At 44.5% G+C, this 16,930-nt stretch overlaps 1 protein-coding gene across 7 annotated transcripts in view; it reads right to left on the bottom strand.

Annotated features, from left to right (window-relative positions):
- SLCO3A1 (solute carrier organic anion transporter family member 3A1) overlaps positions 1-16,930 on the bottom strand; it is a 319,916-nt gene that overhangs the window by 11,485 nt on the left and 291,501 nt on the right. For all 7 annotated transcript variants that reach the window (XM_017891361.1, XM_017891359.1, XM_017891363.1 and 4 more), the window contains 2 exons: positions 15,046-15,221; positions 9,892-9,956 (listed from right to left, as the gene is read on the bottom strand). In XM_017891361.1, the coding sequence (XP_017746850.1) occupies positions 9,892-9,956; positions 15,046-15,221 (241 nt within the window). The remainder of the gene's footprint in view (positions 1-9,891; positions 9,957-15,045; positions 15,222-16,930) is intronic.

Raw genomic sequence — 16,930 nt, 5'->3', positions numbered from 1 at the left:
AAGAGAAGCCCCGAGAAGATTTCTGGTTGAAACCTCATTAAACTTCCCAAGCAGCTCGATTTAATAAATAAGCTCCAAGCTCAAAATCCCACACAACCTGCTTCCTTCTTTCCGGCTGCTAGGTCGGGCTGTGGTCCTGCCGAATGGAAGCTCACATTCCTAGCATTCCCTGTGATCCCAAAGGCTGCCCAGGTGTCTGAGCCCTTCCCCACCAACCCTGTGCATTTTCCCTGCCCCCTAACAAGTGCCTTTTTTCATTTCACTGAAAAAGAGCCAACTGGAGGAACTGCCATGGCAACCGCATAATAGAAACTAAGCCACATGCCACATTATTTATGTAAAAAATGAAGATCTGGAGTCAGTTTGTATTACAGATAGACCTAGAGATAAATGGAACTAATGTGGCCTGTTTCTGTGGCACAGCAGGGCAAAGCAAATCCATTCACCTTCCTATCTCTGCATGGGGCATAATCATTATATTGTGATTAGCTCCCAAATGCTCCTCCTTCCTTGTGACCTTTCTTGAGGTCATTTCACTTTGTTCTAACCACCCATCACCTGGCGATGGTGAGCCAAGGTTAGAGAGGACGCCTTTAGTAAACGCTTTGCTGTGGGAAGGAACTGAGGGTACAGGTAGGTGTCCCTTGCTCTATAATGCATGGATACTTGGATACAAATTCAGGTCGGTGCAAATCAGGTCTTATTTTAAGCACATCGAAGGAAATTTGCAACATAAAGGAATCATTCGTTAATATTTGTTAAAACCAAAATATCCCTCTAAAATACCACTATGTAACTCATTCATGTACCTGAGTGAGAATTTTTATAATATTTGGTTGTCTTTCAAGTAGGGCATACCTCCATGTGATAAAGACGGCAATTTTATCTTGTCTATTGTCAAGCTCCACTACCAGATGACAAAACCTTTAAACAGCAATGTGAAAGCTAAGTACTCAGGAGGCTGATAGGAGGATCGCTTGAGCCCAGGAGTTCCAGGCTGCAGTGAGCCATGATCACACCATGGCATTCCAGTCTAGGGGACAGAATGGGATCCTGTCTCCAAAAAAAAAAAAAAAAAAAAAACAACTACCGAAGTTTTTCATGCTATGCTCTGCCCCTCAGTAATTTTAGGAGAGGTGCTTCACAGCTAGGGGGAGATGAAATATAACTTTTTTTTTTTTTGAGACGGAGGTCTCGCTCTGTGGCCAGGCTGGTGGGAGTGCAGTGGGCACGATCTTGGCTCACTGCAACCTCCGCCTCCCGCGGTTCAAGTGATTCTCCTGCCTCAGCCTCCCGAGTAGCTGGGACTACAGGTGCATGCCACCACGCCCAGCTAATTTTTGTATTTTTAGTAGAGATGGGGTTTCACTGTGCTGACCAGGATGGTCTCGATCTCTTGACCTTGTGATCCGCCCGCCTTGGCCTCCCAAAGTGCTGGGATTACAGGCGTGAGTTACCGCGCCCAACTGACAGGAAAGAACTTTCAAGGTGCCAAAAGCCCTGGAGAAAGTCACTTGATCTTTCAATGTCTGTTTCTTCTTTAAAATGGAGCTAATAACACCTGCTTGGTAAGGGCTAAGTAAACACTACACAAATGAGGTGTGTGTGTGAGTGTTTTGCAAGCGTCTGATCTTTCCATGTAACCAGAACTTTTGCCACCTTATTCATGTTAGATAGGGGATTTGGGGTGGTATTTTTGAATAAACTCTAGGTTACTACCTTAAGTATAACCTTTGTGACATTCCTTTTATACTTCTGAATGGTGAAAATATTGGCTTTCTTTTCCATCAAATTCATCTTTTCCTTTATATTCACCTAAAATTCTTTCCCAAAGGGGATCTCTAGCTATCAGGCCCTATTGCAGGTGTGCGGAGAATACCAGAGACAAACTGATTGCATCTTTTTTGTTAGAGGCCTCTGCCATTCTGGAACTCACCTGATGAGTCACAGAAGGGAGTCCCATCTTGGTGACTCATTTTCATGCCCAGCCCTGCATCCTTATATGTCTGTCACTCAGTTGGACCAAACAAAAACTCAGGCAGTCCCTGCAAGGAGTTGGTTCCCCATAGACAAATGGGAGACTGCTACAGTGTGAGTGTGGCAACTGTCATGATAAGTAGTATCATTAATTCTCCCCACCCAGGACTGTATAGAGTGCTCTAATCCATTATGCATCCCCTCCATAACCACTCCCCTGCCCCACCTTATTTCACATACAAATAAACTGAGAGTGAGAGAGATTATTTGTTCCAGGTTTGATATTTCAAAACTCCAAACGCAGTAATCTCCTTCCTTCTAATTCAGAGTTTGGTGATTTGAGAAGACTTTAGAGCTCTTATTGGGGATTTCCAGGGATACAGAGAACATTTTATTTACCCTTTTGCTAAGCTCCTGGAGTAACTGGCTTGTAGAAGCCTGGTTTTGAAGTGTGCAGAGGGTGAAACACACAGGGGGTTTGATCTTTGCAAAGCAGGCAGCCCTTCCTTCTCTGGGGTTCCTAATACATAGAGAAGGCTGGGAGACTTGTTCTGTAAACAAACTCCGTATTTCGCTGGACACCTGAGGCAGTAATGGCAGACACTGTGCTTGTCAGCAGGAAGAGACACGGAGTTGTCATCGTTGTAGGCTTTGGTCAGACAGGGAGTTCACATCTGGAGTTTTGGTGACGGGGAGGAAATGCAAATTTATGAACCAGAGACAGCTGATTTTGAATTCTAATTCCGCCACTTGGGAACTGTGTGATTCACACAACTTTAGTGAATCTCAGTTTCGCTGTTTATACAATGGGCACAATCATACCTTCAGGCAGAGCTTTTGTAAGAATCAGTGGGACGCCATTTGAGAAAGCTCTCACAGGGTGGGCGCTCCAAAAATCTGCTTCCCTTGCTGCTGCTTGGCTTTTGTCCTGAACTCTTTTGGGTAAATGAAAATCCGTCCTCTCTTAAGTTCACCATCTCTAGAGAAAGAGTTGCAGAAAACCTTTCAAGCTGTGATTCAGTGAATAACCTCCACTGGCAAGAATTCTCCACATCTGCTCTGGAGGCCGAGGCAGGAGAATCGCCTGAACCTGGGAGGCGGAGGTTGCAGTGAGCCAAGATCACACCACCGCACTCCAGCCTGGGTGACAGACTGAGACTCCGTCTCAAAAAAAAATAAAATAAAAAAATCTCCACATCATAAGTCAGTTTTGGAGGATAATCAGGTGCATCCAGAAGGGAGGCCAAGGGGGGCCAGGTGTACTTCAGTGTCCCTCTGGTTTTGAGCACCTTCACTCTGTGGAGTCCTTAGTTACAAGGGAGCTTGATGATGGTGGTATATCTTTAGTAACTGTGTCTTCTGAAGAAATGCTCTCTTCCCTAAAGCCTGCAAGAGCAGTTCTCTCTTTTTATAATCTTCTCTTCTCCCTAAATCCTCTAGGCAGGAACTTGTGGATGAAGCAGGTGTTAACAGGTAACCCACCGTGTGCTGAGGAGGATATGTGCAGGCTCAATGCTGTTCCCTGCTATTACAGGGACTATTAAAAGGACTAAATCTATTACACTCTGGCTTAAATTGAAGCTGTATATATTTCAATGCATAAATTGCTGCACTGTTTAAGAACAGTCTCTGTTTTTCTGAAATCTATTAACAGAGATTAAACCTCAGGGCCTGATAACTTGGCTATTTAACTTACTCTCTTAGTTGAAAAGGCTAGGCCTATTTATATTCCTTAGTCTAAACTTAAAAGGTGAACTGAAAGGCTTTTGTAAGAAAAATAAGTTCAAATTCCTTTATGGGACAAAATGGAAGCTGAAAATTATGGTCATTTACATTTAAAAAGATATCTGTTTCTCTCCGGCTTACCTGCCAAGACTTGAATTCACCATGGAATCTCTATTCAACCTGGTGGAATTACTGTTATGTCCAGCACCAGCTAGAAAGGGAGATGCTGAAAAGTGTATTCTCCTGGAAGGATTAATGAGTTCTCTGCTTCAGCAATGTCAAGAAAGAATCTGGGCTGTTTTCCAGTGACACCTGACTTTTACTTTTCTTAAACTGGAGAGTCTGGAGGAGCTACTATGTTCTCCTTTCATTCCTGGACCCCTTGTTAAAGTTGCTAAGGCCCAGGGAGCTTAAATAATCTGCCACATGGTCAGGAAAGGCAGAGCTAGGCTCAAGAGCAGGTGTGACTGACTGTAGAGGGCCCACGGTAAATACTGGAGGTCACCTCAGCGCAGGTAAGGGAGGCAGATCATGGGGGGTGCAGGTACATCAGGAGGTGAAGTACACTGCTGACACAGCCAGGACACATGGCTGGCACCTAACATATGTTCGCCAAATGAACAATTAAAAGCATAGGCAAGTGAAAGGGGTCTTCCATGCATCACACCGCCGTATCTCACTCCCTCTCATCTCTCACCTGGGGCCCCTGGGCATGCTGTGCTTACTTCTTCCAAAGCAGCATTTAACACATTCATTTCTCCACTTGCCTATAAACTTCATCATATGCAAGATGATGCTCACAGCAGGAACTCAACAAATGTCTGACAAGCCACATCAGGAGTGTCTAGGATGTACTTTTCTAGAGTAATTCACAGATCACCCCAGACCAAGGACGGTCTGCTCAGGAATGACCCCTGCCTACAGAAATGTACCCCGAGGGCCTTCCCCACACTTCTGGCCAGGCAGGCACACTGGAAAATTAAGAGGCGGGGTTAGTGTGTGGAGAGTTTGTGGTGGTATTGTGGAAGCTAAGCCTGTCCCTAACGATACTCCGAGACACTTGATCTATTGTATCTCTTATTCTATTAAAGGCTTCTCCATAGCCCCAGTCCCAGGGGCTCCAAACCTCAGCCTCATCTTGAGCTTTGTTGCTTCTCTTTTGCTTTTACTTAGGTCAGTTGGGTTGGGGGGCCTCAATAGATGCTGTCTCACTATGTGGCTCTGTCTTTGCCTTTCAACCCCACTGCTTCGCTGGTGGTCAGTTTCTCACTTCAATGCTTTTGGTGGGTTATCCTGCATCCTGTTAAACCTCATGCCCTGCTCACCAGCTGCTCTACCTAAAACAGAATTCTGAATGTATATTCACTCTCCCACCTGAAGCCCCCATTTGCTCCACACTGGCGACTACTCAGCCAAGTATAATTTCTCCCCTTGAAAATCAAGGCCCTCTATGACTCTTCTAACCCCACACCTTCCCCACACTTGCTTCGTTCTCCTACTGGAGCCACCAGAGGCAGGATATTAGCACCTACTTCTCTGTACACCCCGAGCAGCCCCTAGACAGCACCTTGGATGTGGAAGAGTCTCCATGCATGTTTGTTTCCACTAATTTAATTTGGTGTAACACCCTGGCAAGCAGTAGGCCCCAGGAACAAGATTCTAGACCAACTCAGGAGCAGAGAGTTTGCCCACAGCCGGGAGAGAAAAGGAGCAGCCAAGACAACTGCAGAAGAATAAAGGAGGATGGACTCAATTATACCAGGAATTCTGCTATGAGTAGATCATTCAGTTTACTCTGAATTCACTGACCCTTCTCCAGCTCAGTGTCTTCCTCCCCTACTCAACATAAACTTGTCCATGTGAGCCTTTCATTAACTCACTCGCAACATGCAGGCTGTTGACCCCTGTTCGTCTCTGGCCAGCAACACCCTGGGCTTTGTCATTGGTCAGAACTGCTCCACTTCCATAATCTCGAAGTCAGACAATGAGGCTTTGGCCACAGCTTCCAGTTCTCTTTTGCCATTATTTATTACAACTAGTTTTTACAATTTCTGTATCTTTGTCCTCTCTCCTTTCTCCCATCTCAGCCCTACTTTGATCATCATCCTCAGCTTCTTTGCTCCACTCTCCTGCCATGCTTCTGCTTCTATTCCAGGGTGCTGGGGCCACTCCCAGTGCCCCACTGACCAGTGCCTCTGCAGGCCCTGCCCTGGCCCTTTCTACCAACTCCTTGCCGTTGGCATGTAAAGCAACAAGGGAGACAAATCTCACATTCATTTCTAGCTCCTGCCCTATTCACGTACACCCAAGTGTCTGGAAAGAGGGTCTTCCTGTGCCCCCATCCCACTTCCTCACTCTGATCCATGAGGGTGGTGCATCAAAGATGGCCCCCTTATTGTTCAGTATGGCAGACACTGGCCACCTCTGGCTACTTACGTGACAACAAATAAAAATAAGTAGGCTACAGAAGCCACATTTCAAGTGTGCAACAGCACCTGTGGTACAGACAGAGAACATTTCCATCATCACAGAACGTTCCATTGGACAGCGCTGGTCTACACCACTCCCAACTTGCTCCACATCCTTTCTTCCTGTCTCAATAAATAATTCCTCTGTTCACCACATGATCCAAGTCTTTCTTAGGAGTGGGCACTGTGGGTGGCCCTTCCAGTCCTTATGTTTCCAGTGGAAACTCAGAGAATAATGCAGTTTCCTCCTTTTATTTCTCAACCCTACCGTCTCCCCATCCTGCGAGACCATCTCAGCACGAGCCTCCGTCATTCACTTCATTACAGCAGCAACTTCTTCAGCCATGTTCTCATTCTCCACATGGCAGACATGCCCTTTCTAAAATACACAATGGATCCTGTCACTCTCTGGTTAAAGCCCATCAACAACTTTCATTTGCCTCCTGGGTTCAAGGGATTCTTCTGCCTCAGCCTCCCGAGATAAAGGTCAAATGCAGCAACAGGGCAGAAGCCCTTCCTGACCAAGTCCCTCATCCACTACCTTCTCCAGCTCCATCTTCTGCTGTCCCCCTTTTCCCCCCATTCTGGGCCTTCTGCAGCCCCCAAACATGCTAGGACCTTTGTTCATCCCCAGGTTTTGACCCCTTAAGTCCTTTTCCCTGCTCATCTGTATGACTCTTACTCCTTCCCCAGGGCTGAGCGTAGACATCACATCCTGTCCAAACCCACTGCTCCCATCCCGAGGCAAGATTAGGAGTCCCTTCTACATATTCCTGTTACACCTGTGCCAACTTGAATCTTGTCACACTAACCTGTGATGTCCCCATTGTATCCTCATTACCCTTGCTAGGCCAGCACAAAAGTTGAGAATGTCACAGGATCTGATGTCTTTGCTGGCCTTTCATTAACAATAATGGTGGTTAATCTTACTGGGTCCTGCAAGAAAGGGAATTAGGCCAAATGCTAAGACTTCTTCGATGAGCTGCTTTTAATTAAAAGATGAAGCTGTGTCATAGTCTTCTAGAGCAGGGTTTTCCAGTTTTTAATTTAAGACTCATAATGGGCAATAAAATCAAATAGTGGGTCATGACCAACTTTTTTAAAAGCATGTAATAGACTAGCATAGAAAATGTCAGAATGTGTCATACCTATTAGAGTATTTTTTCATGATTTTTTTGGTTTCAGCTGTATCTAGGCATAGGCATGTGTGTACTGGGCCATAATGCAAAACTTGTCATCTCTTGCTCTAGATTACAGTTGCAGAAGTTGAAAAACACTATTCTAGGTGATACCTGGTTGATTATTCCTGGGGCAGACGTACAGATAGTGAAACTGCTTTACAGCAGTGTATGATGATTTTAACAGTATCATATGCCTCATAATGTTCACTTTCGCTTTCAACTGTCCTGTAATTTTCATTAACTTTTCAGAAATAGCTTGCAAATTGTTTTTCATCTTGTGCTATCAAAAAAATGTTTTGCCAGTTGTGTTGAGTCCTTAGTATCTGTCTAGAGGTGCAGAGATCTCCATAGCAACTCCACAGATTAGAAGGCTGGGCTCTTAGCTTCCCTGGCCAGCCCCAGAGGACTCATAAGGGCAGAGCTGAGGTCACTTACCTGGGGATGGTTCATGGCTTAGAACACAATAGGTTTTCACAATAGGTTGTCAATAAACATTAGCTTCTTGAACAAAAATGCATATGTGGAATGGCTTTACCATTTGCAGAAATAAGGGTCCCAATGTGCCAGTTTATATTACACATCCACCTATCGATCCACCCCACACTGCCTTGAGAGTAGGGGTGTAATGATGTATGCAGATTGCACCCTCCCACTGATAGGAAAAAATCAGCACGATCATAACTCTGCCTTGGTATTTCTGCATGCTACTACAGCTTCCCAGGAAGGCCCAAATGCTTTACTTTGAATTAGCGCTGAACTTGTTTTAATTGAGGCATCTTCCCACCTAGAGCACTTCTATTTTCCATGACCCAGACATAAGACAATGCCATTTGAGTTCGCATGTATATACCAAGAAACATGGATTGTTAGTGGTTGAGAGTATTCTGAGGTCTTCTACCAGGCACAGAGGGAATGATCACAGATTGGTTTTTGCTATAGACAGAGAAGGGAGGTGAGGAGAGACATATGCTATGTATTTGCCGTTCCCCAGGGAGGACCTTAATGAATCTAAAGGTTAATATTTTGCTTTCATATATCGATATATAAAAATTAATCTTATAAAGTGACAGACATTTTGTTCAAAACTTTAAAACAAATTTAGAAAATATAACCTTATTACTCAAAGATAATAGCTGATACATTTTTAATATCTTTTGCAATATTTTCCTATTTTATTACATTACAGACCTCTTTTTTTTTCCCCTTCCATATATCACATGCCCTTTCTAAGTCTATATTTTTCTTTCCAGAATTTTAAACGGGAACATAAATCCTACTGTGATTATAGACCATAACTGATTTAACTAATTGCCTACTGTTGGGCTTTTGGGTTGCTGCCAATTTTCCACTTTTACAAACATTTCTATAGCTAGGTATTTGTGCTTATCCACAATTATATATTTGGAATGAGGAATTTTATTTCTACTCTAAAAATACAGGTCATGGTTGTTTTCCTTTCTACATTCAGATGCCATTTAAAGCCCACTGGGGAAGGTGACTGTCCTATTATTCAAGGAAAAAAGTTATATTGATTTTGGCCTTAACAAAAGAATGCTCATAAAGCAACAGTATGGTATGGCAAGAGAAAAGCAGGCATAGCTGGGAGCCAGGCCCAGCTTTAGCCCAGCCAGTGCACAGGAAGGACCTTGGGTGAACCATGGACTATCTCATCTTCGTTTTGGCTATCTTAAAAATGAGAGGGTTAGGCCGGGCGTGGTGGCTCAAGCCTGTAATCCCAGCACTTTGGGAGGCCGAGACGGGCGGATCACGAGGTCAGGAGATCGAGACCATCCTGGCTAACATGGTGAAACCCTGTCTCTACTAAAAAAAAAAAAAAAATACAAAAAACTAGCCGAGCGAGGTGGCGGGCGCCTGTAGTCCCAGCTACTTGGAAGGCTGAGGCAGGAGAATGGCATGAACCCGGGTGGCAGAGCTTGCAGTGAGCTGAGATCCGGCCACTGCACTCCAGCCTGGGTGATAGAGCAAGACTCTGTCTCAAAAAAAAAAAAAAAAAAAAAAAAAAAGAGGGTTAGACTTCATTCTTTCTTCCCATGCCAAATCTTGAAACGTGGGCCCTCTAGCATGAAGGTCACATTTGCCCCATCCCAGAAATTCAAGGTAAACAAACTCAGTTTGGAAAATTTAAAGGATGCGAAGTTTCCATTTTCAAGGCATTGTGAGAACGCCTCTCTCTCCCAGCTGGCGGCCCCATAAATGAAGCATTTCACAAGCTGCTCATGGCTTGCTTAATGAAGATGCCAAATTACACCACCAGATTTTTTTCCCCTTTGGTGCCATCACTTTTCCTCCAGGGTGGCATGAAGATAAGAGTTGGTATAAAGGAGAACTTTGTGATATACAGGCAGTGTCTGAGTTTATCTCTGACTCAAATTTTGAGACTTAACATTTCTTATTTACTAATAATTAAACTTCAAAGAAAAAAGAGATAGACCTAGGAAATGGGATAATTTCACTGATATTTACTCACCTAGTAATAAGCATCCAATTCATTATTGAGGAAATAAAGAGATAATACGTACCCAACAAACGAAGGAGGAGAAAAAGAACTCCCAAAGCGTAAGACTTGAGCTCAGGGCTGACTGTCCTACGTGCAAAGAGATGAAGAGAAAAAGAAAAAAAAAAAAACAGATTCTTATCACTCCCCTGTAATTAACAGACCCCAGAGTCATTTGCTGCTGTCCATCAGAGCTCTTTAGAAAATTACTAATAGTGCCTTTTCTTTGTCCCTGCCTAAAGTCTGAAAAATAACTGCAACTGTGGTGCCAAGATAAGTTTAGGAATTTAACAGTGTTTTTTAATAACTGGAGCTAATCTTGTCATTCGAAGGACAGAATGTAAATGTGGTCATAAAGCCTACCTTTAAAGACATGTTGGTTTTGCTGAGATCAGGAAGCATCTTAAGTTGGTGGGGTACATGTATTGGGGGGGAAAACATCAACTGAGAAAATAATTCCCCGTATGCTTCACAAACAGGCTGAAACCATGAGCACCTTTACCATTCTCTAGTCATTTTGTGAAATCCACCAGGTTAGCATGGTTGGACACCTTGGATGGACCATTTGGGAAATAATCCACTTAGCATGTTTCAGCACTGTGATGGTTAATATTGGGTGTCAACTTGATTGAAGGATGTAAAGTATTGATCCTGGGTGTGTTGGTGAGGGTGTTGCCACAGGAGATTAACATTTGAGTCAGTGGGCTGGGAAAATTAGACGCAGCCTCAATCTGGGAAGGCACCGTCTAATCAGCTGCCAGCACAGCTAGAATATAAAGCAGGCAGAAAAACATGAAAATACCAGATGGGCCTAGCCTTCCAACCTACATCTTTCTCCCGTGCTGGACCATTCCTGCCTTCGAACATTGGACTCCTAGTTCTTCAGTTTGGGACCCTGACTGGCTTTCCTTGCACCTCAGCTGGCTGATGACCTATTGTGGGATGTTGTTATCATGTGAGTTAATACTTAACATATATCTACATATATCTATATCTCCTATTAGTTCTGTCCCTCTAGAGAACCCTAATACAAGCACCTTTTAAATTGGAAAGGTACCTTCATATAATTACGGTTGTTTCAAAGTGATCCAATCTCCCTGGCCTTGGTTTCCTCAGAACAGTCCCTTAGAATGGTCTTCTATACATTTTCTAGAACATTTCCAGAGTGTAACATTTTCTGGGATGGGAGAGTAGAAAGAAGTTTGGAAACATTGACCAATTTCAGATAGATGGGTCCACATAGCTGATAACACAGTCTCCTCTGTAATACCTCTTACTCTTGCAACTGGTATTTCTTCAATGCTTGTCTTCTGTCCTGAGGCCAAAGACTATTTGTGTCTTGTTTATCATCATGACCTCAACCCTAGCACCATGTGTGGTGCCCAGCATGTGCTAAGTGACAGTGTAAGTGGGTGGGTGGGTAGCCCTTTCTTGGCTTGGTGGTGAAGGCATGTGATGGGGAAGATAGCTGACTGACCACATGCATATGTGCTTCAGGTCATCCTGAGCACCAGTGGCAAAGAACCTTCCTCTTATCTGTTGCTATCATGAGTCCCCAGGGGAGAGGGGAAAGAAATCACACTTCTATGCTCCCTGGAAGGACCTGGCTAGGTGTAGAACCAGTCCAGTGTGGCTGAGCCTTTAGAAACACCCAGGAGCATTTCAGTGTGACTGAGCGACCCATGAGATGCAAGGAGGGCCTAGAAACCAATTCCGTAGAAAATAAACGTTAATAACAAAGTTACCAACAGGATATCCAGTACACAGGATATTAACCTATCTATGGACTTGGCTAGAATAATATTCTTAAATGATCTCAGGGGTCATTCATCCAGCCATCCAATGATATCTATCCAACGAGCTACCACTTGGCTTGAGCCTCAGGTGGGCATATCTTTGGTTTCTTGGCATGACAAACCCAGTGACAATCCAAAAAGGATGTGTCCTCCCCAAATTCACACATTAAAACTTAACCCCTAAGGTAATGGTGGGGCCTTTGAAAGACGATTATTAGGTCATAAAGACTCTTGCTCTTGTGAATACGACCAGTGCCCTTAAAAAGGATGCCCCAGAGTTACCTCACCCCTTCTAAGTGACGGCATGGCAGCAAGGCACATCTCTGAACCAGGAAGCCAGCCCTCACCAGACAGCACATCTGCTTGCACCTTGATCTTAAACGCCCCAGTTTCCAGAACTGAGAGAAATAAATTCCTGTTGTTTGGAAGCCCCTGAGTCTAGGTATTTTGTTATAGGAGCCTGAATGGATGAAGACACTGGAGTTTTTACAATCTTTGCCCCCGTTTCTAAGATTTTCAGGGAAAACACATCTCTTCTCAATTAGAAAGAATACAGTACAGGTAAGTCATCCCAGGGCAGCAGGTCACGACTTTCATTAAGTGATGCGGACGTGACTCTGGCTGATTGAGTTAGACACCTGTAAAACGTTCATGATGAGTCCAGTGTCTCTGGACAGAAACACAGTCAGTACTCTTTAGAATGTGCACGTTACAAAATCCAAGTTCTTCAAAGCTATTATCATCTCCACGGCTCCGGCTTTTGCACTTTCATTTGAAAGCATTGACTTGAAAGACACATAAATAGAGGCAAATTCTCCTTATCAAGAAAGCACGCTGGTATAATGAGTTAGAATATTTATCACCTGAAATTTGATTTCCTTTCAGCTATCATGTCACTAGGAACAAAGTGAGCAAGGTGCTAAGATCTCCCTTCATATCCTGTTGGGAAACTGGTTCCTATGAGAAGAATAATCCTTCTTGGCTTGAGTTATGAAGAAATGGAGGGCTCTGTGCGAACACTATTGAAAACTCTGGACAACACTGGGGAGGGAGTCTTAGCTTTAAATGTACTAGCTGGGTGACCTTGAGAACACCACCCAATTACTCTCGGAGCCCAGTGTGGGACCTAAGAGGGGCTGAGCATCAGCTTTTAACCTCGCTTCCAGATGTTCTGAGCACTGTTGTTGGTGGGATGGTCCTGTTTGGCATGACAGTGGGTCCATTCTTCCGGGATGGGGCAAGGGCTGGTGCACATCTGTGTTCTTGTGCCAGCCTGAGACATCTGTGACGGCAAATCAGACTAGGAAGGTGATGGAATAAAGCTGTGTCTTGGACCTCTCAACATGCACAATGCATAGCGTGTGCTTCCAGCACAGCGTGGAGTTATAAGCCTAGGTCATTTAGGCCATCTGTTGCTGATTAATTTAGAGGGAATCAAATATTTCCAGCAAAGCTCCAAGAGCTGTTTATCAAGCTGAGATTTGGAAGTGATTAAGAATTTCAACAAACTTTCCATGTTTGGTAGTCACCACTAGTGAGTGTCTAGAGGCTGGGTTTTTGCAGAGGAGTCATGGGGCAAGCAAATAAGAGACTAGTCATTTTTCATGCTTCTCGGTGCCTTTAGTGTATGAATATCACAATATAACTTCACAAGAACGTCTAATAATGAAAAATAAACTACTTGTAAGGCAGCCACCTAAAACCTATATATGAGATCTGATGGGTTTTGTCCAAATGCATATTATACATAATCATCTTCTCTAAATAGTTTTAAATTCAATAGTTCATTTCATAAACACTTTCACATTCTTAAGAATTTTCATTATTCCATGGAGCTGCAGTGCCATAATTTAACTCACTATTCCAATTCAGGGTTTTCTGCTATTATAGTTAACGTTGTAATAAAAATCTGTCTGCATTGAGCTCTTTCTCTTTTTTTCTTGTAGAGAAGTACTTTTAAAGAAAATGGCAAGGGGCAGGGTTACTGAATAAAAGGTCTGAATATTTTATGGCTCTTGACTCACATTGCCATATTGCTTTTTTGAAAGGAGTGATAGCCTTTTCCCATGCCACCAGCAATTTGTGATTTTGTCAGTTTTGATACAGCCTTGTAAGCACTGGGTGTCAATTTTTAGAATTTATTTTTCAAACGTAGTTAAGTACAAAATGGCAATTTGCTATTGTACCCTTAATGCTCTGCACATTCAAAAGGCCTTGCTAATGATGTTCTAGGTAACATTAGCACTTGTAAAAATCCTCTTCCTTGGAATTCATAACAAAGATGAGGAAATCTGGTGGCGAAGAGAGAAGCTAAACAAAGTAGAGGTGAGGTGCGTGGTCACTGGGTACTTCCATGTGTTTCATTCCTACTTTTATTTCCAGCCCTTGCTATTGAATCTGTTCACTTAGATAACTGCATCCCAAGAAGGCAAGTCTGTCTTTTCTTTTTTTTTTCCTGAGACAGAGTCTTGCTCTGTTTCCCAGGCTGGAGTGCAGTGGCATGACCTCAGCTCACTGCAACTTCCACCTCCTGGGCTCAAGCAATCCTCCCGCCTCAGCCTCCCAAAGTGCTGGGATTATAGGCGTGAGCCACCACGCCCAGCTGATGAGACTTTGTGTAGCGGGCCTTCCCCTGATTCAGATGAACGGCAGGCTATGTGTTAGTTCACTTCTAGGTTTCCAACACAAATCTAGGTAACTCTGCAAATGATAAAAGTTACTCAGAATATTACTAATGGCTCATCTTTGAGGTATCTCATCTGTCTCCAGGACAGGTCTCCAGAGACAGGTAACAACAGAATTTTGGTTGGCTCTCTCCAACAACCTCTTTGTACAAGAATGGTCACTGCTCACCTGCCATGAGCCATGCTGCACAATAACCCGTCACATCTCTACTGAGTTTGCACACACATGGTCTCAGGTCTCAGTGGGTCCTGCTCCACTGCAGGAGGCAGGCAGGATCGGTCATATCACCCCCAGCTACAGATTCAGAAGCAAGTCTAGGGGGAAGTGCCCACGTTCATATGGCTAAGCAGTGGCAGGGTGGTGGGGGCTGGGCACTGATGCCATTTTCATTTTCCTCCAACAAGGCTGCATCCTGTAAGGCTCGATGCAGGATCCTTTTCAAAATTGCCTGCAGGTCTATTTCTGGGAGAACATGAAAGTGCTGTCTTCTCCCCCATGCCCTGCCTTCTTCTCTTGGTGGGAGGTCCCTATCAGACATAATTGATTCCCAGCAGCCTAGAGAAGCTGCGCTCCTTGCTGTGGCCCTAGCTCACCTGGCTCGAGAGATTCCTATGTTGTCTGAAGCTCTGGTCCCTGGGAGGCCTGCAGATGAACACTAGGTGGAAAGGAGGAGAGGTGGGGCTGTGGCGATGGCTTACCTGATGAGGATGATGACTGAGGGTGTCTGTGCCATGGCACCGATCAGGCTGCAGATACACATCACACAGAGGAAAGTGAGGAAGGCCTCTTGGCACCCAGGACTGGGGCATTTTCCAGGAACCACGGTCGCATTCTCAGCAGGGATGGTGGTGAGGCACGCACAGCCCGTCAGATTCTGAAAGGGAAGCGTTCAGCCCTTTTATCTGGGGGTATCTCCAGTTTCCAAAGGCAAATCCATCCATCAGCTGAAGCTGTCACAGCCTAATTACGCATTCTGTGGCATTCCATTAATTAGGCCTGAATAAGCGAGTTAGCTTTTTTAAGGAGGCTGCAAAACACACGCAAATAAAGGAATATTTACAGGGAGGAGAGCTGATTTCTCTGTCTCTTGTGTGTTTCATTTCCATTTTCAAGAATCCCTCAGTAAGCTGAACCATAGATAACTGTGTCCCCCCAATACAATTAGAGAGGAAATTGTGCTTCCACAATATGATAAAACATTGCCAAATTAACATTGTGATTAGTTGCCAATTTGTCCTCTCTTTTATGCAGTTATAATTACACTGAAGTGTATTAAAAGAAGTAAATCAGGTAACCCGCATATTGTTGCTGGTTGAGTGCCCAACATGGCACTTGGAACAAAGGCTGCACACTGTTACGCGTGAAGTCACTGCGTCTGCAAGGCCGGGTGAGGGACAGCTGATGGAAAGTTCTCTGGAGGCTGAGGAAGCAAAGGGGACTAAGAGATGCAGAAGCTTGGAGCAGCTCGTGGGGAGCAGAGTTAAAACCCAACGAGATACATTTATTAATATATGATCAGAGAGAAGAAAAAAAAAAAAGCGACTGCATTTCATTTGATCTTCCGGGTGGATTCTAGCCCAGCTGCCTGTTCCAGGCAGGGTCCTCTCTCCCGCTCGCTCCAGGAATTTCTGATGGCAAAGGGAGGAGCAGGGACTGGGAGAGGCAGTGCCCAGTGCCAAGCCAATTAAGGTTCCATAATAATAGTGCAGAGGTCTTTAATGAATACAAAGTGAAAACAATCATAAATGATTCATTGCTTTTCCTTCCAGAACTGCTTGGCTTTCAGAGCACGTGCCCAGGTAAATCCTCCTGAGGGTCAAACAAATCCCCTCTGGCTTTTACAGTTCTCCTCTGGTCCTCCCCCTCTGCCCACAGAATATAGAGATACGGGTTTTCTGATCCCATTAAGCTATATGGGATGATTTCAGGGGTGTCTGAAAGTGTTCATGTGCCCCAAACCCAACAGGGCCAGTCTGTATAGCTGTGCCCCCAACAGGGGCTTTTATCCATGGGGAAGGAATGATGGGGGCAGACGTATGCTGGGGCTCCACCCTTCCCCTCAGTGTCTGCCCAGAGCAGGCGCCTTTGTGAAAGTGGTTCAATTAGTGTACCTAGGGGCATTTATTGTAATACCCAGAAGATCCTGAGGCCCCGCCCCTCTGTCCCTTTTCATGTACCTCTGCCTAGAGACTTTTTAGCTCTTTTTCAAAACCCAGCTCAGATACTGCCTCCCTTCTCAGAACCTCACCTCACTGGGCACATCCCAGCTTCCTTCCAAGTCACACAGGGCCCTTTTTAAGGGTCACTCCACCCCTACTGCAGAGACCTTTACATGCCTCCTAGAGGAGACAAAAACCCTTTGGGATAAGACCTATGTCTTTTGCATTCTTTCCCAAGCATCTTTTCCTAGCACAGAGTTGAGACGTAGATGAAAGTAAGCATACAGCTTTAGAATACACATGAGCACGAACCTTCCATTTTTATTAGGAAGCAAGACTTCTCCCCAACTTTCACTGAAAATGCCTCTCCTCCTCTCCCCAGGAGAGGAAACTGCCCACTCCTCCCCAGCATCACAGCCAAACT

Source organism: Rhinopithecus bieti, unplaced genomic scaffold (genome assembly GCF_001698545.2).
Source record: "Rhinopithecus bieti isolate Rb0 unplaced genomic scaffold, ASM169854v2 scaffold_20798, whole genome shotgun sequence".
NCBI classification, from domain to species: domain Eukaryota; kingdom Metazoa; phylum Chordata; class Mammalia; order Primates; family Cercopithecidae; genus Rhinopithecus; species Rhinopithecus bieti.
This window is presented reverse-complemented; position numbering and strand designations above follow the sequence as displayed.